The 27482-nt window shown below is 40.5% G+C and overlaps 1 protein-coding gene across 50 annotated transcripts; it reads right to left on the minus strand.

Moving 5' to 3' along the window:
* Positions 1–63: 63 nt before the first annotated feature.
* Positions 64–27311, minus strand: lgals4 (galectin 4). 50 transcript variants are annotated; one of them, XM_051871275.1, is made up of 21 exons: positions 23043–23125; positions 21818–21902; positions 17486–17605; positions 14127–14240; positions 8617–8733; positions 8301–8389; positions 8008–8212; positions 5700–5813; positions 5456–5572; positions 5140–5228; positions 4847–5051; positions 4646–4759; positions 3348–3464; positions 3032–3120; positions 2739–2943; positions 2538–2651; positions 2296–2412; positions 1449–1537; positions 955–1153; positions 599–712; positions 64–465 (listed from the first exon to the last, which is right to left on the minus strand). In XM_051871275.1, exons 1-21 carry the CDS (start codon positions 23084–23086, stop codon positions 457–459), a joined length of 2466 nt encoding a protein of 821 aa, XP_051727235.1. In that variant the 5' UTR covers positions 23087–23125; the 3' UTR covers positions 64–456. The 50 variants fall into 50 exon arrangements, with proteins under 50 accessions (XP_051727235.1, XP_051727242.1, XP_051727230.1 ...); XM_051871282.1 differs by lacking the exon at positions 23043–23125 and adding an exon at positions 21991–22067; XM_051871270.1 differs by lacking the exons at positions 14127–14240; positions 17486–17605; positions 21818–21902; positions 23043–23125 and adding exons at positions 16233–16346; positions 16434–16638; positions 27250–27311.
* Between the last annotated feature and the right edge of the window lie 171 nt (positions 27312–27482).

The raw sequence follows: 27482 nt of genomic DNA on the forward strand, positions 1-27482 counted from the left end.
ATTGTTTTGGACACTGTGTGAAACATGCAGTTATGAAGATGTTTAAAAAATGAACTGAAAAGCTTTTAATGTTGTATCTCAAGATTTACTTTCAGAATGGTTTGGCAAAAACAGTCATTGAGTTTGCATAAAAACCAAATAACATTGCCATTAGATTTTTAGTTTGCTTAAGATTCAAAGAAAAACCCTGCAAATAATGCATTACAGGTGTCTGTATATCCATATGGTGACAGAGCTTTTTCTAAAATGTATTTGTATTGTGACCCAAAACTCCCAACATAGAGCAGTGTGGTTTAAGAAAATTGGATTTATTTGCTTTCATTGCAATATAAGCAGTAACCTTGATTCGCTGTAATGGATTAGATCAATGATTTACTTGATGAGTGAATATCAGGATGAGGGCATGCATGATTTTAACGTTATTCTCTGAGAATGCAGCCACAGAAATGCTCCTGTTCACATACCCTGTGAAAACAAAGGAGAGTTATATAAACTTCAGCCTTTATATTGAACAAAGATTATGCAATCCAGCATTTTCATAGGTGTATTTTCAGTACATCGTAGGAATATAAAGAACAAGTGGGCTGGTATCACTCACCATGACAAAACCAAGGAAGCTGATGGAGACATTCCCATGAATGTTGATTGTAGTTACTTTTTCCAAAGGAATGCGATGCTTGAACATGCTGTGTTGTTGGCCTTTTACTTGTACCTGACACACCAAAACCAGGCTTTAAGGTTTAAGTAGTATTTTAATAAATATTAGCTTTGCTTCTTATGGCCACATCATCATTTGGCTCTTGCAAAAACAGTAAATAGTAAATTGTTTTTTCATGCATGGATGTATGATAATTTTTGTATTCACTAGATGTGATGACAAATCATGTAAAAAGCTCATCAAAAACAGATTCTTAGCTTTCTTTTAGGGTGCTGTGAGAATCACAAAACAACTACCTGAAATCCTTCAGATTTGATGACGATGAACATCTCAAAATCTTCTCCCTTTTTAAAGGGGTTGTCAGAGACACTTTGCTCAGCTCCCCATTTTCCATTCGTAAAGCTGTTCATGACCACCTTCGAACCCATTCGAGGGTTAAAATGGAAAGCAGTGTCATGCTTGTCAGTAGGCCCAGTCTTGAAATTGATTGAAAACCTGCATGGAAATTGAGACACGTTAAATTATCTGAATCCAAATGAGTCATCTCATCAACCTATTGAGATTGCAGAGATTAGTCCACATCGTAAGAACTACAACAGATCACATTATTATCTTGCATGTTTGGTGCAGTATCAATATTATTATAATAATGTGATGAACGGACAAATATTGTGTTATGTCTATTTATTGCAATATTTATCATATCGTGTGGTGCTTGACGATACAACCCTTATTTAGTGCATATCTGAGGATTGGTTGCATACACTCGGCCAATGGAATTGTCACTTACCGGTCAGCATTAGTAGGAACTACTCCCTGCACGTATAAGGCCATGCCTTCTCTCGTTCCCTCAGGAATTTGGCCCACATAAGGAAGAGTCTACAGTAAACACAAGAAAATAGGCATCAGGCATCAAATTTTGTGGCAGGGTTTGAATTGATTAAAATGGAAATTTTTAAATTTTTGTCATTACAATCTTAAAACTACTCAAGACAATTGCTCTTGGGTAAAACAGTTTGTATGCACTGCTGTTTCATTAAAGGGTTAGTTTGCCCAAAAACAAAATTTCTGTCATTAATTACTCACCCTCATGTCGTTCCACACCCTTAAGACCTTCGTTCATCTTCAGAACACAAATTAAGATATTTTTGATGAAATCCTAGAGGTTTTTTTTATCCTGAGATTTATTTATTTATTTATTTTTACCTTTCTAGACCTTGAATGTGGTAATTATGTTGCTTACCATGGAGGATGAAAAAAATGTTTGAAACGACAGGGTGAGTAGTTAAATTAAAGAAATGTCATTTTTGGGTGAACTAACCCTTTAAATGGATATTTCAACCTAGAATAAAAATTTTGTCATAATTTACTCACCTACATGTCATTCTAAACCTGAATGATTTTCTTTAGAAAGATATAGATATACTAAAGAAATACTGAAGAATGTTTCAGCTGTTTTTTTCCAAAAACTTGAAGGAAGTGGTGTCCAAAAAAAATGTCCATAGAAGAGAGAGAGTCCAATGGCTTTGGAATTACATAAGGGTGAGTAATTGACATAATTTTTGGCTGGACTATCTCTTTAAGTGTTTGCCCTTGGTTGTGCATTCAGAAGTCACTGGAAACGATCGGTCACTCACAGGGTTTTGGACTGGCTGCAAGATCTCTGACTGTACAGTGGAATGTTCCCCACACGAGCTGCCCAGACTGATGATTTTTTTTGTAACTTCTGTAGGAAATGAAGATGTGCTCCAGTTCTAATGAGGGAACAGAGAGAGAGTGTATTTAGAAAGCACTTTACTTTCCATGTAATTATCAATGGATTCCGACACAGTCTCATCAATGCTGCAATATTTCCACTTCTGTAGAAAATGTAAGTTACTTGTATGAAGCCAAAAAGGTTCACGGCAACATCTCCAGCGATATTTAACGCTGACACTTTTTCCAGCGGTATACGGTGCTTGAATGTGTACTGCTCCTTGCCATTCACGTATACCTGATGATCCAAAGCAACACAACTCATGTGAGGACAAGTTCCTAGAGTTCTTTTACCGATGTGCAGTGACTCATACAAAACACATACCTGATATCCTTCGGATTTGATGACAGTGAACATCTCAAAAGTTTGTCCCTTTTTAAAGGGGTTGTCAGAGAAACTTTCCTCAGCTTCCCATTTTTTGTTCCTGAAACTGTTCAAGGCTACCTTTGAGCCAATTCGAGGGTTGAAGTGGAAAGCAATGTCATCGTCATTGCCCACGGACTTCCCGGTCTTGAAATTTATTACAAACCTGCATGGAAAGTAAAATGTTAAAGCAACTGATTCTAAATAACAGTGAATTGCTTTTATCCAAATTGTCCAACAAGACAATTTCTTACTGGTCAGCATTATTGGGAACAACTCCTTGCAAGTACAAGGCCATGCCTTCTCTCAGTCCTCCTGAAATTGGGCCCACATAAGGAAGGCTCTGCAGTAAACACATGAAAATAGACATTATCCTATATTTAATAGATTCTCCAGTGGCAGGTTTTTGAACTCACTGAAATGGGACATTTAGGATTTCATTGATGTTTAAAGTGGCCACCATAATCCTGAAACTATAGTGAAACAATTGCTCTTGGGTGAAACAGTTCTCATGCACTGCTGTTTCTTTTTTGTGCATTCAGAAGTCACTGGAAAGGATCGGTCACTCACAGGGTTTTGGACTGGCTGCAAGATCTCTGACTGTACGGTGGAACGTTCCCCACGTGAGCTGTACAGACTGATGATTTTTGTTGTAACTTCTGTAGGAAATGAAGATGTGCTCCAGTTCTAATGAGGGAACAGAGAGAGAGAGTGTATTTAGAAAGCACTTTACTTTCCATGTAATTCTCAATGGATTCCGGCACAGTCTCATCAATGCTGCAATATTTGCACTTCTGTAGAAAATGTTAGTTACTTGTATGAAGCCAAAAAGGTTCACGGCAACATCTCCAGCGATATTTAACGCTGACACTTTTTCCAGCGGTATACGGTGCTTGAAAGTGTGCTGCTCCTTGCCATTCACGTATACCTGATGATCCAAAGCAACACAACTCATGTGAGGACAAGTTCCTAGAGTTCTTTTGCCAATGTGCAGTGACTCATACAAAACACATACCTGATATCCTTCGGATTTGATGACAGTGAACATCTCAAAAGCTTGTCCCTTTTTAAAGGGATTGTCAGAGAAACTTTCCTCAGCTTCCCATTTTTTGTTCCTGAAACTGTTCAAGGCTACCTTTGAGCCAATTCGAGGGTTGAAGTGGAAAGCAATGTCATCGTCATTGCCCACGGACTTCCCAGTCTTGAAATTTATTACAAACCTGCATGGAAAGTAAAATGTTAAAGCAACTGATTCTAAATAACAGTGAATTGCTTTTGTCCAAATTGTCCAACAAGACAATTCCTTACTGGTCAGCATTAGTGGGAACAACTCCTTGCAAGTACAAGGCCATGCCTTCTCTCAGTCCTCCTGAAATTGGGCCCACATAAGGAAGGCTCTGCAGTAAACACAAGAAAATAGACATTATCCTATATTTAATAGATTCTCCAGTGGCAGGTTTTTGAACTCACTGAAATGGGACATTTAGAATTTCAATGATGTTTAAATTGGCCACCGTAATCCTGAAACTATAGTGAAACAATTGCTCTTGGGTGAAACAGTTCTCATGCACTGCTGTTTCTTTTTTGTGCATTCAGAAGTCACTGGAAAGGATCGGTCACTCACAGGGTTTTGGACTGGCTGCAAGATCTCTGACTGTACGGTGAAATGTTTGCCACCTGAGCTGTACAGACTGATGATTTTTGTTGTAACTTCTGTAGGAAATGAAGATGTGCTCCAGTTCTAATGAGGGAACAGAGAGAGAGAGTGTATTTAGAAAGCACTTTACTTTCCATGTAATTCTCAATGGATTCCGACACAGTCTCATCAATGCTGCAATATTTGCACTTCTGTAGAAAATGTTAGTTACTTGTATGAAGCCAAAAAGGTTCACGGCAACATCTCCAGCGATATTTAACGCTGACACTTTTTCCAGCGGTATACGGTGCTTGAAAGTGTGCTGCTCCTTGCCATTCACGTATACCTGATGATCCAAAGCAACACAACTCATGTGAGGACAAGTTCCTAGAGTTCTTTTACCGATGTGCAGTGACTCATACAAAACACATACCTGATATCCTTCGGATTTGATGACAGTGAACATCTCAAAAGTTTGTCCCTTTTTAAAGGGGTTGTCAGAGAAACTTTCCTCAGCTTCCCATTTTTTGTTCCTGAAACTGTTCAAGGCTACCTTTGAGCCAATTCGAGGGTTGAAGTGGAAAGCAATGTCATCGTCATTGCCCACGGACTTCCCGGTCTTGAAATTTATTACAAACCTGCATGGAAAGTAAAATGTTAAAGCAACTGATTCTAAATAACAGTGAATTGCTTTTATCCAAATTGTCCAACAAGACAATTTCTTACTGGTCAGCATTATTGGGAACAACTCCTTGCAAGTACAAGGCCATGCCTTCTCTCAGTCCTCCTGAAATTGGGCCCACATAAGGAAGGCTCTGCAGTAAACACATGAAAATAGACATTATCCTATATTTAATAGATTCTCCAGTGGCAGGTTTTTGAACTCACTGAAATGGGACATTTAGGATTTCATTGATGTTTAAAGTGGCCACCATAATCCTGAAACTATAGTGAAACAATTGCTCTTGGGTGAAACAGTTCTCATGCACTGCTGTTTCTTTTTTGTGCATTCAGAAGTCACTGGAAAGGATCGGTCACTCACAGGGTTTTGGACTGGCTGCAAGATCTCTGACTGTACGGTGGAACGTTCCCCACGTGAGCTGTACAGACTGATGATTTTTGTTGTAACTTCTGTAGGAAATGAAGATGTGCTCCAGTTCTAATGAGGGAACAGAGAGAGAGAGTGTATTTAGAAAGCACTTTACTTTCCATGTAATTCTCAATGGATTCCGGCACAGTCTCATCAATGCTGCAATATTTGCACTTCTGTAGAAAATGTTAGTTACTTGTATGAAGCCAAAAAGGTTCACGGCAACATCTCCAGCGATATTTAACGCTGACACTTTTTCCAGCGGTATACGGTGCTTGAAAGTGTGCTGCTCCTTGCCATTCACGTATACCTGATGATCCAAAGCAACACAACTCATGTGAGGACAAGTTCCTAGAGTTCTTTTGCCAATGTGCAGTGACTCATACAAAACACATACCTGATATCCTTCGGATTTGATGACAGTGAACATCTCAAAAGCTTGTCCCTTTTTAAAGGGATTGTCAGAGAAACTTTCCTCAGCTTCCCATTTTTTGTTCCTGAAACTGTTCAAGGCTACCTTTGAGCCAATTCGAGGGTTGAAGTGGAAAGCAATGTCATCGTCATTGCCCACGGACTTCCCGGTCTTGAAATTTATTACAAACCTGCATGGAAAGTAAAATGTTAAAGCAACTGATTCTAAATAACAGTGAATTGCTTTTATCCAAATTGTCCAACAAGACAATTTCTTACTGGTCAGCATTATTGGGAACAACTCCTTGCAAGTACAAGGCCATGCCTTCTCTCAGTCCTCCTGAAATTGGGCCCACATAAGGAAGGCTCTGCAGTAAACACATGAAAATAGACATTATCCTATATTTAATAGATTCTCCAGTGGCAGGTTTTTGAACTCACTGAAATGGGACATTTAGGATTTCATTGATGTTTAAAGTGGCCACCATAATCCTGAAACTATAGTGAAACAATTGCTCTTGGGTGAAACAGTTCTCATGCACTGCTGTTTCTTTTTTGTGCATTCAGAAGTCACTGGAAAGGATCGGTCACTCACAGGGTTTTGGACTGGCTGCAAGATCTCTGACTGTACGGTGGAACGTTCCCACGTGAGCTGTACAGACTGATGATTTTTGTTGTAACTTCTGTAGGAAATGAAGATGTGCTCCAGTTCTAATGAGGGAACAGAGAGAGAGAGTGTATTTAGAAAGCACTTTACTTTCCATGTAATTCTCAATGGATTCCGGCACAGTCTCATCAATGCTGCAATATTTGCACTTCTGTAGAAAATGTTAGTTACTTGTATGAAGCCAAAAAGGTTCACGGCAACATCTCCAGCGATATTTAACGCTGACACTTTTTCCAGCGGTATACGGTGCTTGAAAGTGTGCTGCTCCTTGCCATTCACGTATACCTGATGATCCAAAGCAACACAACTCATGTGAGGACAAGTTCCTAGAGTTCTTTTGCCAATGTGCAGTGACTCATACAAAACACATACCTGATATCCTTCGGATTTGATGACAGTGAACATCTCAAAAGCTTGTCCCTTTTTAAAGGGATTGTCAGAGAAACTTTCCTCAGCTTCCCATTTTTTGTTCCTGAAACTGTTCAAGGCTACCTTTGAGCCAATTCGAGGGTTGAAGTGGAAAGCAATGTCATCGTCATTGCCCACGGACTTCCCAGTCTTGAAATTTATTACAAACCTGCATGGAAAGTAAAATGTTAAAGCAACTGATTCTAAATAACAGTGAATTGCTTTTGTCCAAATTGTCCAACAAGACAATTCCTTACTGGTCAGCATTAGTGGGAACAACTCCTTGCAAGTACAAGGCCATGCCTTCTCTCAGTCCTCCTGAAATTGGGCCCACATAAGGAAGGCTCTGCAGTAAACACAAGAAAATAGACATTATCCTATATTTAATAGATTCTCCAGTGGCAGGTTTTTGAACTCACTGAAATGGGACATTTAGGATTTCATTGATGTTTAAAGTGGCCACCATAATCCTGAAACTATAGTGAAACAATTGCTCTTGGGTGAAACAGTTCTCATGCACTGCTGTTTCTTTTTTGTGCATTCAGAAGTCACTGGAAAGGATCGGTCACTCACAGGGTTTTGGACTGGCTGCAAGATCTCTGACTGTACGGTGAAATGTTTGCCACCTGAGCTGTACAGACTGATGATTTTTGTTGTAACTTCTGTAGGAAATGAAGATGTGCTCCAGTTCTAATGAGGGAACAGAGAGAGAGAGTGTATTTAGAAAGCACTTTACTTTCCATGTAATTCTCAATGGATTCCGACACAGTCTCATCAATGCTGCAATATTTGCACTTCTGTAGAAAATGTTAGTTACTTGTATGAAGCCAAAAAGGTTCACGGCAACATCTCCAGCGATATTTAACGCTGACACTTTTTCCAGCGGTATACGGTGCTTGAAAGTGTGCTGCTCCTTGCCATTCACGTATACCTGATGATCCAAAGCAACACAACTCATGTGAGGACAAGTTCCTAGAGTTCTTTTACCGATGTGCAGTGACTCATACAAAACACATACCTGATATCCTTCGGATTTGATGACAGTGAACATCTCAAAAGTTTGTCCCTTTTTAAAGGGGTTGTCAGAGAAACTTTCCTCAGCTTCCCATTTTTTGTTCCTGAAACTGTTCAAGGCTACCTTTGAGCCAATTCGAGGGTTGAAGTGGAAAGCAATGTCATCGTCATTGCCCACGGACTTCCCGGTCTTGAAATTTATTACAAACCTGCATGGAAAGTAAAATGTTAAAGCAACTGATTCTAAATAACAGTGAATTGCTTTTATCCAAATTGTCCAACAAGACAATTTCTTACTGGTCAGCATTATTGGGAACAACTCCTTGCAAGTACAAGGCCATGCCTTCTCTCAGTCCTCCTGAAATTGGGCCCACATAAGGAAGGCTCTGCAGTAAACACATGAAAATAGACATTATCCTATATTTAATAGATTCTCCAGTGGCAGGTTTTTGAACTCACTGAAATGGGACATTTAGGATTTCATTGATGTTTAAAGTGGCCACCATAATCCTGAAACTATAGTGAAACAATTGCTCTTGGGTGAAACAGTTCTCATGCACTGCTGTTTCTTTTTTGTGCATTCAGAAGTCACTGGAAAGGATCGGTCACTCACAGGGTTTTGGACTGGCTGCAAGATCTCTGACTGTACGGTGGAACGTTCCCCACGTGAGCTGTACAGACTGATGATTTTTGTTGTAACTTCTGTAGGAAATGAAGATGTGCTCCAGTTCTAATGAGGGAACAGAGAGAGAGAGTGTATTTAGAAAGCACTTTACTTTCCATGTAATTCTCAATGGATTCCGGCACAGTCTCATCAATGCTGCAATATTTGCACTTCTGTAGAAAATGTTAGTTACTTGTATGAAGCCAAAAAGGTTCACGGCAACATCTCCAGCGATATTTAACGCTGACACTTTTTCCAGCGGTATACGGTGCTTGAAAGTGTGCTGCTCCTTGCCATTCACGTATACCTGATGATCCAAAGCAACACAACTCATGTGAGGACAAGTTCCTAGAGTTCTTTTGCCAATGTGCAGTGACTCATACAAAACACATACCTGATATCCTTCGGATTTGATGACAGTGAACATCTCAAAAGCTTGTCCCTTTTTAAAGGGATTGTCAGAGAAACTTTCCTCAGCTTCCCATTTTTTGTTCCTGAAACTGTTCAAGGCTACCTTTGAGCCAATTCGAGGGTTGAAGTGGAAAGCAATGTCATCGTCATGGCCCACGGACTGCCCAGTCTTGAAATTTATTACAAACCTGCATGGAAAGTAAAATGTTAAAGCAAATGATTCTAAATAACAGTGAATTGCTTTTGTCCAAATTGTCCAACAAGACAATTCCTTACTGGTCAGCATTAGTGGGAACAACTCCTTTCAAGTACAAGGCCATGCCTTCTCTCAGTCCTCCTGAAATTGGGCCCACATAAGGAAGGCTCTGCAGTAAACACAAGAAAATAGACATTATCCTATATTTAATAGATTCTCCAGTGGCAGGTTTTTGAACTCACTGAAATGGGACATTTAGGATTTCATTGATGTTTAAAGTGGCCACCATAATCCTGAAACTATAGTGAAACAATTGCTCTTGGGTGAAACAGTTCTCATGCACTGCTGTTTCTTTTTTGTGCATTCAGAAGTCACTGGAAAGGATCGGTCACTCACAGGGTTTTGGACTGGCTGCAAGATCTCTGACTGTACGGTGAAATGTTTGCCACCTGAGCTGTACAGACTGATGATTTTTGTTGTAACTTCTGTAGGAAATGAAGATGCGCTCCAGTTCTAATGAGGGAACAGAGAGAGAGAGTGTATTTAGAAAGCACTTTACTTTCCATGTAATTCTCAATGGATTCCGGCACAGTCTCATCAATGCTGCAATATTTGCACTTCTGTAGAAAATGTTAGTTACTTGTATGAAGCCAAAAAGGTTCACGGCAACATCTCCAGCGATATTTAACGCTGACACTTTTTCCAGCGGTATACGGTGCTTGAAAGTGTGCTGCTCCTTGCCATTCACGTATACCTGATGATCCAAAGCAACACAACTCATGTGAGGACAAGTTCCTAGAGTTCTTTTGCCAATGTGCAGTGACTCATACAAAACACATACCTGATATCCTTCGGATTTGATGACAGTGAACATCTCAAAAGCTTGTCCCTTTTTAAAGGGATTGTCAGAGAAACTTTCCTCAGCTTCCCATTTTTTGTTCCTGAAACTGTTCAAGGCTACCTTTGAGCCAATTCGAGGGTTGAAGTGGAAAGCAATGTCATCGTCATTGCCCACGGACTTCCCAGTCTTGAAATTTATTACAAACCTGCATGGAAAGTAAAATGTTAAAGCAACTGATTCTAAATAACAGTGAATTGCTTTTGTCCAAATTGTCCAACAAGACAATTCCTTACTGGTCAGCATTAGTGGGAACAACTCCTTGCAAGTACAAGGCCATGCCTTCTCTCAGTCCTCCTGAAATTGGGCCCACATAAGGAAGGCTCTGCAGTAAACACAAGAAAATAGACATTGTCCTATAATTAATAGATTCTCCAGTGGCAGGTTTTTGAACTCACTGAAATGGGACATTTAGAATTTCAATGATGTTTAAATTGGCCACCGTAATCCTGAAACTATAGTGAAACAATTGCTCTTGGGTGAAACAGTTCTCATGCACTGCTGTTTCTTTTTTGTGCATTCAGAAGTCACTGGAAAGGATCGGTCACTCACAGGGTTTTGGACTGGCTGCAAGATCTCTGACTGTACGGTGGAACGTTCCCCACGTGAGCTGTACAGACTGATGCTTTTTGTTGTAACTTCTGTAGGAAATGAAGATGTGCTCCAGTTCTAATGAGGGAACAGAGAGAGAGTGTATTTAGAAAGCACTTTACTTTCCATGTAATTCTCAATGGATTCCGACACAGTCTCATCAATGCTGCAATATTTGCACTTCTGTAGAAAACTTAAGTTACTTGTATGAAGCCAGAAAGGTTCACGGCAACATCTCCAGCGATATTTAACGCTGACACTTTTTCCAGCGGTATACGGTGCTTGAATGTGTACTGCTCCTTGCCATTCACGTATACCTGATGATCCAAAGCAACACAACTCGTGTGAGGACAAGTTCCTAGAGTTCTTTTACCGATGTGCAGTGACTCATACAAAACACATACCTGATATCCTTCAGATTTGATGACAGTGAACATCTCAAAAGTTTGTCCCTTTTTAAAGGGGTTGTCAGAGAAACTTTCCTCATCTTCCCATTTTTTGTTCCTGAAACTGTTCATGGCTACCTTTGAGCCAGTTCGAGGGTTGAAGTGGAAAGCAATGTCATCGTCATGGCCCACGGACTGCCCAGTCTTGAAATTTATTACAAACCTGCATGGAAAGTAAAATGTTAAAGCAAATGATTCTAAATAACAGTGAATTGCTTTTGTCCAAATTGTCCAACAAGACAATTCCTTACTGGTCAGCATTAGTGGGAACAACTCCTTTCAAGTACAAGGCCATGCCTTCTCTCAGTCCTCCTGAAATTGGGCCCACATAAGGAAGGCTCTGCAGTAAACACAAGAAAATAGACATTATCCTATATTTAATAGATTCTCCAGTGGCAGGTTTTTGAACTCACTGAAATGGGACATTTAGGATTTCATTGATGTTTAAAGTGGCCACCATAATCCTGAAACTATAGTGAAACAATTGCTCTTGGGTGAAACAGTTCTCATGCACTGCTGTTTCTTTTTTGTGCATTCAGAAGTCACTGGAAAGGATCGGTCACTCACAGGGTTTTGGACTGGCTGCAAGATCTCTGACTGTACGGTGAAATGTTTGCCACCTGAGCTGTACAGACTGATGATTTTTGTTGTAACTTCTGTAGGAAATGAAGATGTGCTCCAGTTCTAATGAGGGAACAGAGAGAGAGAGTGTATTTAGAAAGCACTTTACTTTCCATGTAATTCTCAATGGATTCCGGCACAGTCTCATCAATGCTGCAATATTTGCACTTCTGTAGAAAATGTTAGTTACTTGTATGAAGCCAAAAAGGTTCACGGCAACATCTCCAGCGATATTTAACGCTGACACTTTTTCCAGCGGTATACGGTGCTTGAAAGTGTGCTGCTCCTTGCCATTCACGTATACCTGATGATCCAAAGCAACACAACTCATGTGAGGACAAGTTCCTAGAGTTCTTTTGCCAATGTGCAGTGACTCATACAAAACACATACCTGATATCCTTCGGATTTGATGACAGTGAACATCTCAAAAGCTTGTCCCTTTTTAAAGGGATTGTCAGAGAAACTTTCCTCAGCTTCCCATTTTTTGTTCCTGAAACTGTTCAAGGCTACCTTTGAGCCAATTCGAGAGTTGAAGTGGAAAGCAATGTCATCGTCATTGCCCACGGACTTCCCAGTCTTGAAATTTATTACAAACCTGCATGGAAAGTAAAATGTTAAAGCAACTGATTCTAAATAACAGTGAATTGCTTTTGTCCAAATTGTCCAACAAGACAATTCCTTACTGGTCAGCATTAGTGGGAACAACTCCTTGCAAGTACAAGGCCATGCCTTCTCTCAGTCCTCCTGAAATTGGGCCCACATAAGGAAGGCTCTGCAGTAAACACAAGAAAATAGACATTATCCTATATTTAATAGATTCTCCAGTGGCAGGTTTTTGAACTCACTGAAATGGGACATTTAGAATTTCAATGATGTTTAAATTGGCCACCGTAATCCTGAAACTATAGTGAAACAATTGCTCTTGGGTGAAACAGTTCTCATGCACTGCTGTTTCTTTTTTGTGCATTCAGAAGTCACTGGAAACGATCGGTCACTCACAGGGTTTTGGACTGGCTGCAAGATCTCTGACTGTACGGTGGAATGTTCCCCATGTGAGCTGTACAGACTGATGATTTTTGTTGTAACTTCTGTAGGAAATGAAGATGTGCTCCAGTTCTAATGAGGGAACAGAGAGAGAGTGTATTTAGAAAGCACTTTACTTTCCATGTAATTCTCAATGGATTCCGACACAGTCTCATCAATGCTGCAATATTACCACTTCTGTAGAAAACTTAAGTTACTTGTATGAAGCCAGAAAGGTTCACGGCAACATCTCCAGCGATATTTAATGCTGACACTTTTTCCAGCGGTATACGGTGCTTGAATGTGTACTGCTCCTTGCCATTCACATATACCTGATGATCCAAAGCAACACAACTCGTGTGAGGACAAGTTCCTAGAGTTCTTTTACCGATGTGCAGTGACTCATACAAAACACATACCTGATATCCTTCGGATTTGATGACAGTGAACATCTCAAAAGTTTGTCCCTTTTTAAAGGGGTTGTCAGAGAAACTTTCCTCAGCTTCCCATTTTTTGTTCCTGAAACTGTTCATGGCTACCTTTGAGCCAGTTCGAGGGTTGAAGTGGAAAGCAATGTCATCGTCATGGCCCACGGACTGCCCAGTCTTGAAATTTATTACAAACCTGCATGGAAAGTAAAATGTTAAAGCAAATGATTCTAAATAACAGTGAATTGCTTTTGTCCAAATTGTCCAACAAGACAATTCCTTACTGGTCAGCATTAGTGGGAACAACTCCTTTCAAGTACAAGGCCATGCCTTCTCTCAGTCCTCCTGAAATTGGGCCCACATAAGGAAGGCTCTGCAGTAAACACAAGAAAATAGACATTATCCTATATTTAATAGATTCTCCAGTGGCAGGTTTTTGAACTCACTGAAATGGGACATTTAGGATTTCATTGATGTTTAAAGTGGCCACCATAATCCTGAAACTATAGTGAAACAATTGCTCTTGGGTGAAACAGTTCTCATGCACTGCTGTTTCTTTTTTGTGCATTCAGAAGTCACTGGAAAGGATCGGTCACTCACAGGGTTTTGGACTGGCTGCAAGATCTCTGACTGTACGGTGAAATGTTTGCCACCTGAGCTGTACAGACTAATGATTTTTGTTGTAACTTCTGTAGGAAATGAAGATGTGCTCCAGTTCTAATGAGGGAACAGAGAGAGAGAGTGTATTTAGAAAGCACTTTACTTTCCATGTAATTCTCAATGGATTCCGACACAGTCTCATCAATGCTGCAATATTTGCACTTCTGTAGAAAATGTTAGTTACTTGTATGAAGCCAAAAAGGTTCACGGCAACATCTCCAGCGATATTTAACGCTGACACTTTTTCCAGCGGTATACGGTGCTTGAATGTGTACTGCTCCTTGCCATTCACGTATACCTGATGATCCAAAGCAACACAACTCATGTGAGGACAAGTTCCTAGAGTTCTTTTGCCAATGTGCAGTGACTCATACAAAACACATACCTGATATCCTTCGGATTTGATGACAGTGAACATCTCAAAAGCTTGTCCCTTTTTAAAGGGATTGTCAGAGAAACTTTCCTCAGCTTCCCATTTTTTGTTCCTGAAACTGTTCAAGGCTACCTTTGAGCCAATTCGAGGGTTGAAGTGGAAAGCAATGTCATCGTCATTGCCCACGGACTTCCCAGTCTTGAAATTTATTACAAACCTGCATGGAAAGTAAAATGTTAAAGCAACTGATTCTAAATAACAGTGAATTGCTTTTGTCCAAATTGTCCAACAAGACAATTCCTTACTGGTCAGCATTAGTGGGAACAACTCCTTGCAAGTACAAGGCCATGCCTTCTCTCAGTCCTCCTGAAATTGGGCCCACATAAGGAAGGCTCTGCAGTAAACACAAGAAAATAGACATTGTCCTATAATTAATAGATTCTCCAGTGGCAGGTTTTTGAACTCACTGAAATGGGACATTTAGAATTTCAATGATGTTTAAATTGGCCACCGTAATCCTGAAACTATAGTGAAACAATTGCTCTTGGGTGAAACAGTTCTCATGCACTGCTGTTTCTTTTTTGTGCATTCAGAAGTCACTGGAAAGGATCGGTCACTCACAGGGTTTTGGACTGGCTGCAAGATCTCTGACTGTACGGTGGAACGTTCCCCACGTGAGCTGTACAGACTGATGCTTTTTGTTGTAACTTCTGTAGGAAATGAAGATGTGCTCCAGTTCTAATGAGGGAACAGAGAGAGAGTGTATTTAGAAAGCACTTTACTTTCCATGTAATTCTCAATGGATTCCGACACAGTCTCATCAATGCTGCAATATTTGCACTTCTGTAGAAAACTTAAGTTACTTGTATGAAGCCAGAAAGGTTCACGGCAACATCTCCAGCGATATTTAACGCTGACACTTTTTCCAGCGGTATACGGTGCTTGAATGTGTACTGCTCCTTGCCATTCACGTATACCTGATGATCCAAAGCAACACAACTCGTGTGAGGACAAGTTCCTAGAGTTCTTTTACCGATGTGCAGTGACTCATACAAAACACATACCTGATATCCTTCAGATTTGATGACAGTGAACATCTCAAAAGTTTGTCCCTTTTTAAAGGGGTTGTCAGAGAAACTTTCCTCAGCTTCCCATTTTTTGTTCCTGAAACTGTTCATGGCTACCTTTGAGCCAGTTCGAGGGTTGAAGTGGAAAGCAATGTCATCGTCATGGCCCACGGACTGCCCAGTCTTGAAATTTATTACAAACCTGCATGGAAAGTAAAATGTTAAAGCAAATGATTCTAAATAACAGTGAATTGCTTTTGTCCAAATTGTCCAACAAGACAATTCCTTACTGGTCAGCATTAGTGGGAACAACTCCTTTCAAGTACAAGGCCATGCCTTCTCTCAGTCCTCCTGAAATTGGGCCCACATAAGGAAGGCTCTGCAGTAAACACAAGAAAATAGACATTATCCTATATTTAATAGATTCTCCAGTGGCAGGTTTTTGAACTCACTGAAATGGGACATTTAGGATTTCATTGATGTTTAAAGTGGCCACCATAATCCTGAAACTATAGTGAAACAATTGCTCTTGGGTGAAACAGTTCTCATGCACTGCTGTTTCTTTTTTGTGCATTCAGAAGTCACTGGAAAGGATCGGTCACTCACAGGGTTTTGGACTGGCTGCAAGATCTCTGACTGTACGGTGAAATGTTTGCCACCTGAGCTGTACAGACTGATGATTTTTGTTGTAACTTCTGTAGGAAATGAAGATGTGCTCCAGTTCTAATGAGGGAACAGAGAGAGAGAGTGTATTTAGAAAGCACTTTACTTTCCATGTAATTCTCAATGGATTCCGGCACAGTCTCATCAATGCTGCAATATTTGCACTTCTGTAGAAAATGTTAGTTACTTGTATGAAGCCAAAAAGGTTCACGGCAACATCTCCAGCGATATTTAACGCTGACACTTTTTCCAGCGGTATACGGTGCTTGAAAGTGTGCTGCTCCTTGCCATTCACGTATACCTGATGATCCAAAGCAACACAACTCATGTGAGGACAAGTTCCTAGAGTTCTTTTGCCAATGTGCAGTGACTCATACAAAACACATACCTGATATCCTTCGGATTTGATGACAGTGAACATCTCAAAAGCTTGTCCCTTTTTAAAGGGATTGTCAGAGAAACTTTCCTCAGCTTCCCATTTTTTGTTCCTGAAACTGTTCAAGGCTACCTTTGAGCCAATTCGAGGGTTGAAGTGGAAAGCAATGTCATCGTCATTGCCCACGGACTTCCCAGTCTTGAAATTTATTACAAACCTGCATGGAAAGTAAAATGTTAAAGCAACTGATTCTAAATAACAGTGAATTGCTTTTGTCCAAATTGTCCAACAAGACAATTCCTTACTGGTCAGCATTAGTGGGAACAACTCCTTGCAAGTACAAGGCCATGCCTTCTCTCAGTCCTCCTGAAATTGGGCCCACATAAGGAAGGCTCTGCAGTAAACACAAGAAAATAGACATTGTCCTATAATTAATAGATTCTCCAGTGGCAGGTTTTTGAACTCACTGAAATGGGACATTTAGAATTTCAATGATGTTTAAATTGGCCACCGTAATCCTGAAACTATAGTGAAACAATTGCTCTTGGGTGAAACAGTTCTCATGCACTGCTGTTTCTTTTTTGTGCATTCAGAAGTCACTGGAAACGATCGGTCACTCACAGGGTTTTGGACTGGCTGCAAGATCTCTGACTGTACGGTGGAACGTTCCCCACGTGAGCTGTACAGACTGATGCTTTTTGTTGTAACTTCTGTAGGAAATGAAGATGTGCTCCAGTTCTAATGAGGGAACAGAGAGAGAGTGTATTTAGAAAGCACTTTACTTTCCATGTAATTCTCAGTGGATTCCGACACAGTCTCATCAATGCTGCAATATTTGCACTTCTGTAGAAAACTTAAGTTACTTGTATGAAGCCAGAAAGGTTCACGGCAACATCTCCAGCGATATTTAACGCTGACACTTTTTCCAGCGGTATACGGTGCTTGAATGTGTACTGCTCCTTGCCATTCACGTATACCTGATGATCCAAAGCAACACAACTCGTGTGAGGACAAGTTCCTAGAGTTCTTTTACCGATGTGCAGTGACTCATACAAAACACATACCTGATATCCTTCAGATTTGATGACAGTGAACATCTCAAAAGTTTGTCCCTTTTTAAAGGGGTTGTCAGAGAAACTTTCCTCAGCTTCCCATTTTTTGTTCCTGAAACTGTTCATGGCTACCTTTGAGCCAGTTCGAGCGTTGAAGTGGAAAGCAATGTCATCGTCATGGCCCACGGACTGCCCAGTCTTGAAATTTATTACAAACCTGCATGGAAAGTAAAATGTTAAAGCAAATGATTCTAAATAACAGTGAATTGCTTTTGTCCAAATTGTCCAACAAGACAATTCCTTACTGGTCAGCATTAGTGGGAACAACTCCTTTCAAGTACAAGGCCATGCCTTCTCTCAGTCCTCCTGAAATTGGGCCCACATAAGGAAGGCTCTGCAGTAAACACAAGAAAATAGACATTATCCTATATTTAATAGATTCTCCAGTGGCAGGTTTTTGAACTCACTGAAATGGGACATTTAGGATTTCATTGATGTTTAAAGTGGCCACCATAATCCTGAAACTATAGTGAAACAATTGCTCTTGGGTGAAACAGTTCTCATGCACTGCTGTTTCTTTTTTGTGCATTCAGAAGTCACTGGAAAGGATCGGTCACTCACAGGGTTTTGGACTGGCTGCAAGATCTCTGACTGTACGGTGAAATGTTTGCCACCTGAGCTGTACAGACTGATGATTTTTGTTGTAACTTCTGTAGGAAATGAAGATGTGCTCCAGTTCTAATGAGGGAACAGAGAGAGAGAGTGTATTTAGAAAGCACTTTACTTTCCATGTAATTCTCAATGGATTCCGGCACAGTCTCATCAATGCTGCAATATTTGCACTTCTGTAGAAAATGTTAGTTACTTGTATGAAGCCAAAAAGGTTCACGGCAACATCTCCAGCGATATTTAACGCTGACACTTTTTCCAGCGGTATACGGTGCTTGAAAGTGTGCTGCTCCTTGCCATTCACGTATACCTGATGATCCAAAGCAACACAACTCATGTGAGGACAAGTTCCTAGAGTTCTTTTGCCAATGTGCAGTGACTCATACAAAACACATACCTGATATCCTTCGGATTTGATGACAGTGAACATCTCAAAAGCTTGTCCCTTTTTAAAGGGATTGTCAGAGAAACTTTCCTCAGCTTCCCATTTTTTGTTCCTGAAACTGTTCAAGGCTACCTTTGAGCCAATTCGAGGGTTGAAGTGGAAAGCAATGTCATCGTCATTGCCCACGGACTTCCCAGTCTTGAAATTTATTACGAACCTGCATGGAAAGTAAAATGTTAAAGCAACTGATTCTAAATAACAGTGAATTGCTTTTGTCCAAATTGTCCAACAAGACAATTCCTTACTGGTCAGCATTAGTGGGAACAACTCCTTGCAAGTACAAGGCCATGCCTTCTCTCAGTCCTCCTGAAATTGGGCCCACATAAGGAAGGCTCTGCAGTAAACACAAGAAAATAGACATTGTCCTATAATTAATAGATTCTCCAGTGGCAGGTTTTTGAACTCACTGAAATGGGACATTTAGAATTTCAATGATGTTTAAATTGGCCACCGTAATCCTGAAACTATAGTGAAACAATTGCTCTTGGGTGAAACAGTTCTCATGCACTGCTGTTTCTTTTTTGTGCATTCAGAAGTCACTGGAAACGATCGGTCACTCACAGGGTTTTGGACTGGCTGCAAGATCTCTGACTGTACGGTGGAACGTTCCCCACGTGAGCTGTACAGACTGATGCTTTTTGTTGTAACTTCTGTAGGAAATGAAGATGTGCTCCAGTTCTAATGAGGGAACAGAGAGAGAGTGTATTTAGAAAGCACTTTACTTTCCATGTAATTCTCAATGGATTCCGACACAGTCTCATCAATGCTGCAATATTTGCACTTCTGTAGAAAACTTAAGTTACTTGTATGAAGCCAGAAAGGTTCACGGCAACATCTCCAGCGATATTTAACGCTGACACTTTTTCCAGCGGTATACGGTGCTTGAATGTGTACTGCTCCTTGCCATTCACGTATACCTGATGATCCAAAGCAACACAACTCGTGTGAGGACAAGTTCCTAGAGTTCTTTTACCGATGTGCAGTGACTCATACAAAACACATACCTGATATCCTTCAGATTTGATGACAGTGAACATCTCAAAAGTTTGTCCCTTTTTAAAGGGGTTGTCAGAGAAACTTTCCTCAGCTTCCCATTTTTTGTTCCTGAAACTGTTCATGGCTACCTTTGAGCCAGTTCGAGGGTTGAAGTGGAAAGCAATGTCATCGTCATGGCCCACGGACTGCCCAGTCTTGAAATTTATTACAAACCTGCATGGAAAGTAAAATGTTAAAGCAAATGATTCTAAATAACAGTGAATTGCTTTTGTCCAAATTGTCCAACAAGACAATTCCTTACTGGTCAGCATTAGTGGGAACAACTCCTTGCAAGTACAAGGCCATGCCTTCTCTCAGTCCTCCTGAAATTGGGCCCACATAAGGAAGGCTCTGCAGTAAACACAAGAAAATAGACATTATCCTATATTTAATAGATTCTCCAGTGGCAGGTTTTTGAACTCACTGAAATGGGACATTTAGGATTTCATTGATGTTTAAAGTGGCCACCATAATCCTGAAACTATAGTGAAACAATTGCTCTTGGGTGAAACAGTTCTCATGCACTGCTGTTTCTTTTTTGTGCATTCAGAAGTCACTGGAAAGGATCGGTCACTCACAGGGTTTTGGACTGGCTGCAAGATCTCTGACTGTACGGTGAAATGTTTGCCACCTGAGCTGTACAGACTGATGATTTTTGTTGTAACTTCTGTAGGAAATGAAGATGTGCTCCAGTTCTAATGAGGGAACAGAGAGAGAGAGTGTATTTAGAAAGCACTTTACTTTCCATGTAATTCTCAATGGATTCCGACACAGTCTCATCAATGCTGCAATATTTCCACTTCTGTAGAAAATGTTAGTTACTTGTATGAAGCCAAAAAGGTTCACGGCAACATCTCCAGCGATATTTAACGCTGACACTTTTTCCAGCGGTATACGGTGCTTGAAAGTGTGCTGCTCCTTGCCATTCACATATACCTGATGATCCAAAGCAACACAACTCGTGTGAGGACAAGTTCCTAGAGTTCTTTTGCCAATGTGCAGTGACTCATACAAAACACATACCTGATATCCTTCGGATTTGATGACAGTGAACATCTCAAAAGTTTGTCCCTTTTTAAAGGGGCTGTCAGAGAAACTTTCCTCAGCTTCCCATTTTTTGTTCCTGAAACTGTTCAAGGCTACCTTTGAGCCAATTCGAGGGTTGAAGTGGAAAGCAATGTCATCGTCATTGCCCACGGACTGCCCAGTCTTGAAATTTATTACAAACCTGCATGGAAAGTAAAATGTTAAAGCAACTGATTCTAAATAACAGTGAATTGCTTTTGTCCAAATTGTCCAAAAACACAATTCCTTACTGGTCAGCATTAGTGGGAACAACTCCTTTCAAGTACAAGGCCATGCCTTCTCTCAGTCCTCCTGAAATTGGGCCCACATAAGGAAGGCTCTGCAGTAAACACAAGAAAATAGACATTATCCTATATTTAATAGATTCTCCAGTGGCAGGTTTTTGAACTCACTGAAATGGGACATTTAGAATTTCAATGATGTTTAAATTGGCCACCGTAATCCTGAAACTATAGTGAAACAATTGCTCTTGGGTGAAACAGTTCTCATGCACTGCTGTTTCTTTTTTGTGCATTCAGAAGTCACTGGAAACGATCGGTCACTCACAGGGTTTTGGACTGGCTGCAAGATCTCTGACTGTACGGTGGAACGTTCCCCACGTGAGCTGTACAGACTGATGCTTTTTGTTGTAACTTCTGTAGGAAATGAAGATGTGCTCCAGTTCTAATGAGGGAACAGAGAGAGAGTGTATTTAGAAAGCACTTTACTTTCCATGTAATTCTCAATGGATTCCGACACAGTCTCATCAATGCTGCAATATTTCCACTTCTGTAGAAAATGTTAGTTACTTGTATGAAGCCAAAAAGGTTCACGGCAACATCTCCAGCGATATTTAACGCTGACACTTTTTCCAGCGGTATACGGTGCTTGAATGTGTACTGCTCCTTGCCATTCACGTATACCTGATGATCCAAAGCAACACAACTCATGTGAGGACAAGTTCCTAGAGTTCTTTTACCGATGTGCAGTGACTCATACAAAACACATACCTGATATCCTTCGGATTTGATGACAGTGAACATCTCAAAAGTTTGTCCCTTTTTAAAGGGGTTGTCAGAGAAACTTTCCTCAGCTTCCCATTTTTTGTTCCTGAAACTGTTCATGGCTACCTTTGAGCCAGTTCGAGGGTTGAAGTGGAAAGCAATGTCATCGTCATGGCCCACGGACTGCCCAGTCTTGAAATTTATTACAAACCTGCATGGAAAGCAAAATGTTAAAGCAATTGATTCTAAATAACAGTGAATTGCTTTTGTCCAAATTGTCCAACAAGACAATTCCTTACTGGTCAGCATTAGTGGGAACAACTCCTTGCAAGTACAAGGCCATGCCTTCTCTCAACCCTCCTGAAATTGGGCCCACATAAGGAAGGCTCTGCAGTAAACACAAGAAAATAGACATTATCCTATATTTAATAGATTCTCCAGTGGCAGGTTTTTGAACTCACTGAAATGGGACATTTAGGATTTCATTGATGTTTAAAGTGGCCACCATAATCCTGAAACTATAGTGAAACAATTGCTCTTGGGTGAAACAGTTCTCATGCACTGCTGTTTCTTTTTTGTGCATTCAGAAGTCACTGGAAAGGATCGGTCACTCACAGGGTTTTGGACTGGCTGCAAGATCTCTGACTGTACGGTGAAATGTTTGCCATGTGAGCTGTACAGACTGATGATTTTTGTTGTAACTTCTGTAGGAAATGAAGATGTGCTCCAGTTCTAATGAGGGAACAGAGAGAGAGTGTATTTAGAAAGCACTTTACTTTCCATGTAATTCTCAATGGATTCCGACACAGTCTCATCAATGCTGCAATATTTCCACTTCTGTAGAAAATGTTAGTTACTTGTATGAAGCCAAAAAGGTTCAAGGCAACATCTCCAGCGATATTTAACGCTGACACTTTTTCCAGCGGTATACGGTGCTTGAAAGTGTGCTGCTCCTTGCCATTCACATATACCTGATGATCCAAAGCAACACAACTCGTGTGAGGACAAGTTCCTAGAGTTCTTTTGCCAATGTGCAGTGACTCATACAAAACACATACCTGATATCCTTCGGATTTGATGACAGTGAACATCTCAAAAGTTTGTCCCTTTTTAAAGGGGCTGTCAGAGAAACTTTCCTCAGCTTCCCATTTTTTGTTCCTGAAACTGTTCAAGGCTACCTTTGAGCCAATTCGAGGGTTGAAGTGGAAAGCAATGTCATCGTCATTGCCCACGGACTGCCCAGTCTTGAAATTTATTACAAACCTGCATGGAAAGTAAAATGTTAAAGCAACTGATTCTAAATAACAGTGAATTGCTTTTGTCCAAATTGTCCAAAAAGACAATTCCTTACTGGTCAGCATTAGTGGGAACAACTCCTTTCAAGTACAAGGCCATGCCTTCTCTCAGTCCTCCTGAAATTGGGCCCACATAAGGAAGGCTCTGCAGTAAACACAAGAAAATAGACATTATCCTATATTTAATAGATTCTCCAGTGGCAGGTTTTTGAACTCACTGAAATGGGACATTTAGAATTTCAATGATGTTTAAATTGGCCACCGTAATCCTGAAACTATAGTGAAACAATTGCTCTTGGGTGAAACAGTTCTCATGCACTGCTGTTTCTTTTTGTGCATTCAGAAGTCACTGGAAACGATCGGTCACTCACAGGGTTTTGGACTGGCTGCAAGATCTCTGACTGTACGGTGGAACGTTCCCCACGTGAGCTGTACAGACTGATGCTTTTTGTTGTAACTTCTGTAGGAAATGAAGATGTGCTCCAGTTCTAATGAGGGAACAGAGAGAGAGTGTATTTAGAAAGCACTTTACTTTCCATGTAATTCTCAATGGATTCCGACACAGTCTCATCAATGCTGCAATATTTCCACTTCTGTAGAAAATGTTAGTTACTTGTATGAAGCCAAAAAGGTTCACGGCAACATCTCCAGCGATATTTAACGCTGACACTTTTTCCAGCGGTATACGGTGCTTGAATGTGTACTGCTCCTTGCCATTCACGTATACCTGATGATCCAAAGCAACACAACTCGTGTGAGGACAAGTTCCTAGAGTTCTTTTACCAATGTGCAGTGACTCATACAAAACACATACCTGATATCCTTCGGATTTGATGACAGTGAATATCTCAAAAGCTTGTCCCTTTTTAAAGGGGTTGTCAGAAAAACTTTCCTCAGCTTCCCATTTTTTGTTCCTGAAACTGTTCATGGCTACCTTTGAGCCAATTCGAGGGTTGAAGTGGAAAGCAATGTCATCGTCATTGCCCACGGACTGCCCAGTCTTGAAATTTATTACAAACCTGCATGGAAAGTAAAATGTTAAAGCAACTGATTCTAAATAACAGTGAATTGCTTTTGTCCAAATTGTCCAACAAGACAATTCCTTACTGGTCAGCATTAGTGGGAACAACTCCTTTCAAGTACAAGGCCATGCCTTCTCTCAGTCCTCCTGAAATTGGGCCCACATAAGGAAGGCTCTGCAGTAAACACAAGAAAATAGACATTATCCTATATTTAATAGATTCTCCAGTGGCAGGTTTTTGAACTCACTGAAATGGGACATTTAGAATTTCAATGATGTTTAAATTGGCCACCGTAATCCTGAAACTATAGTGAAACATTTGCTCTTGGGTGAAACAGTTCTCATGCACTGCTGTTTCTTTTTTGTGCATTCAGAAGTCACTGGAAACGATCGGTCACTCACAGGGTTTTGGACTGGCTGCAAGATCTCTGACTGTACGGTGAAATGTTTGCCACCTGAGCTGTACAGACTGATGATTTTTGTTGTAACTTCTGTAGGAAATGAAGATGTGCTCCAGTTCTAATGAGGGAACAGAGAGAGAGTGTATTTAGAAATTGCTTTCCTTTCCATGTAATTCTCAATGGATTCCGACACAGTCTCATCAATGCTGCAATATTTGCACTTCTGTAGAAAATGTTAGTTACTTGTATGAAGCCAAAAAAGTTCATGGCAACATCTCCAGCGATATTTAATGCTGACACTTTTTCCAGCGGTATACGGTGCTTGAAAGTGTGCTGCTCCTTGCCATTCACGTATACCTGATGATCCAAAGCAACACAACTCATGTGAGGACAAGTTCCTAGAGTTCTTTTGCCGATGTGCAGTGACTCATACAAAACACATACCTGATATCCTTCGGATTTGATGACAGTTAACATCTCAAAAGCTTGTCCCTTTTTAAAGGGATTGTCAGAGAAACTTTCCTCAGCTTCCCATTTTTTGTTCCTGAAACTGTTCAAGGCTACCTTTGAGCCAATTCCAGGGTTGAAGTGGAAAGCAATGTCATCGTCATTGCCCACGGACTTCCCAGTCTTGAAATTTATTACAAACCTGCATGGAAAGTAAAATGTTAAAGCAACTGATTCTAAATAACAGTGAATTGCTTTTGTCCAAATTGTCCAACAAGACAATTCCTTACTGGTCAGCATTAGTGGGAACAACTCCTTGCAAGTACAAGGCCATGCCTTCTCTCAGTCCTCCTGAAATTGGGCCCACATAAGGAAGGCTCTGCAGTAAACACAAGAAAATAGACATTATCCTATATTTAATAGATTCTCCAGTGGCAGGTTTTTGAACTCACTGAAATGGGACATTTAGAATTTCAATGATGTTTAAATTGGCCACCGTAATCCTGAAACTATAGTGAAACAATTGCTCTTGGGTGAAACAGTTCTCATGCACTGCTGTTTCTTTTTTGTGCATTCAGAAGTCACTGGAAAGGATCGGTCACTCACAGGGTTTTGGACTGGCTGCAAGATCTCTGACTGTACGGTGGAATGTTCCCCATGTGAGCTGCACAGACTGATGATTTTTGTTGTAACTTCTGTAGGAAATGAAGATGTGCTCCAGTTCTAATGAGGGAACAGAGAGAGAGTGTATTTAGAAAGCACTTTACTTTCCATGTAATTCTCAATGGATTCCGACACAGTCTCATCAATGCTGCAATATTTCCACTTCTGTAGAAAATTTAAGTTACTTGTATGAAGCCAGAAAGGTTCACGGCAACATCTCCAGCGATATTTAATGCTGACACTTTTTCCAGCGGTATACGATGCTTGAATGTGTACTGCTCCTTGCCATTCACGTATACCTGATGATCCAAAGCAACACAACTCGTGTGAGGACAAGTTCCTAGAGTTCTTTTACCGATGTGCAGTGACTCATACAAAACACATACCTGATATCCTTCGGATTTGATGACAGTGAACATCTCAAAAGTTTGCCCCTTTTTAAAGGGGCTGTCAGAGAAACTTTCCTCAGCTTCCCATTTTTTGTTCCTGAAACTGTTCATGGCTACCTTTGAGCCAATTCGAGGGTTGAAGTGGAAAGCAATGTCATCGTCATTGCCCACGGACTGCCCAGTCTTGAAATTTATTACAAACCTGCATGGAAAGTAAAATGTTAAAGCAACTGATTCTAAATAACAGTGAATTGCTTTTGTCCAAATTGTCCAAAAAGACAATTCCTTACTGGTCAGCATTAGTGGGAACAACTCCTTGCAAGTACAAGGCCATGCCTTCTCTCAGTCCTCCTGAAATTGGGCCCACATAAGGAAGGCTCTGCAGTAAACACAAGAAAATAGACATTATCCTATATTTAATAGATTCTCCAGTGGCAGGTTTTTGAACTCACTGAAATGGGACATTTAGAATTTCAATGATGTTTAAAGTGGCCACTATAATCCTGAAACTATAGTGAAACAATTGCTCTTGGGTGAAACAGTTCTCATGCACTGCTGTTTCTTTTTTGTGCATTCAGAAGTCACTGGAAACGATCGGTCACTCACAGGGTTTTGGACTGGCTGCAAGATCTCTGACTGTACGGTGAAATGTTTGCCACCTGAGCTGTACAGACTGATGATTTTTGTTGTAACTTCTGTAGGAAATGAAGATGTGCTCCAGTTCTAATGAGGGAACAGAGAGAGAGTGTATTTAGAAATTGCTTTCCTTTCCATGTAATTCTCAATGGATTCCGACACAGTCTCATCAATGCTGCAATATTTCCACTTCTGTAGAAAATGTAAGTTACTTGTATGAAGCCAAAAAGGTTCACGGCAACATCTCCAGCGATATTTAACGCTGACACTTTTTCCAGCGGTATACGGTGCTTGAATGTGTACTGCTCCTTGCCATTCACGTATACCTGATGATCCAAAGCAACACAACTCGTGTGAGGACAAGTTCCTAGAATTCTTTTACCGATGTGCAGTGACTCATACAAAACACATACCTGATATCCTTCGGATTTGATGACAGTGAACATCTCAAAAGCTTGTCCCTTTATAAAGGGGTTGTCAGAGAAACTTTCCTCAGCTTCCCATTTTTTGTTCCTGAAACTGTTCAAGGCTACCTTTGAGCCAATTCGAGGGTTGAAGTGGAAAGCAATGTCATCGTCATTGCCCACGGACTGCCCAGTCTTGAAATTTATTACAAACCTGCATGGAAAGTAAAATGTTAAAGCAACTGATTCTAAATAACAGTGAATTGCTTTTGTCCAAATTGTCCAACAAGACAATTCCTTACTGGTCAGCATTAGTGGGAACAACTCCTTGCAAGTACAAGGCCATGCCTTCTCTCAGTCCTCCTGAAATTGCGCCCACATAAGGAAGGCTCTGCAGTAAACACATGAAAATAGACATTATCCTATATTTAACCAAATTCTTATGGCAGGCTTTTTTTTTATTAGGGGTTCAAGCATGTAGCACTGAAACCCTATTGTAATTGTTAAATTTTCCAAGGATCATCATTCTTCCCTA

The sequence above is a fragment of the Ctenopharyngodon idella genome, chromosome 18 (genome assembly GCF_019924925.1).
Source record: "Ctenopharyngodon idella isolate HZGC_01 chromosome 18, HZGC01, whole genome shotgun sequence".
In the NCBI taxonomy this organism is placed as follows: domain Eukaryota; kingdom Metazoa; phylum Chordata; class Actinopteri; order Cypriniformes; family Xenocyprididae; genus Ctenopharyngodon; species Ctenopharyngodon idella.

Bases quoted from the DNA above. Each gene is read 5' to 3' on its own strand.
- lgals4 (XM_051871270.1), bottom strand. From the start codon at position 27,293: ATGGCCTTGTACTTGCAAGGAGTTGTTCCCACTAATGCTGACCA. The intron at 8,734-16,232 runs GTAACTAACATT...TTCCCTCATTAG, and splicing joins ACCTTTTTGGCTTCATACAA to AACTGGAGCACATCTTCATT. The intron at 2,944-3,031 runs GTAAGAAATTGT...CTTTCCATGCAG, and splicing joins GTTCCCAATAATGCTGACCA to GTTTGTAATAAATTTCAAGA.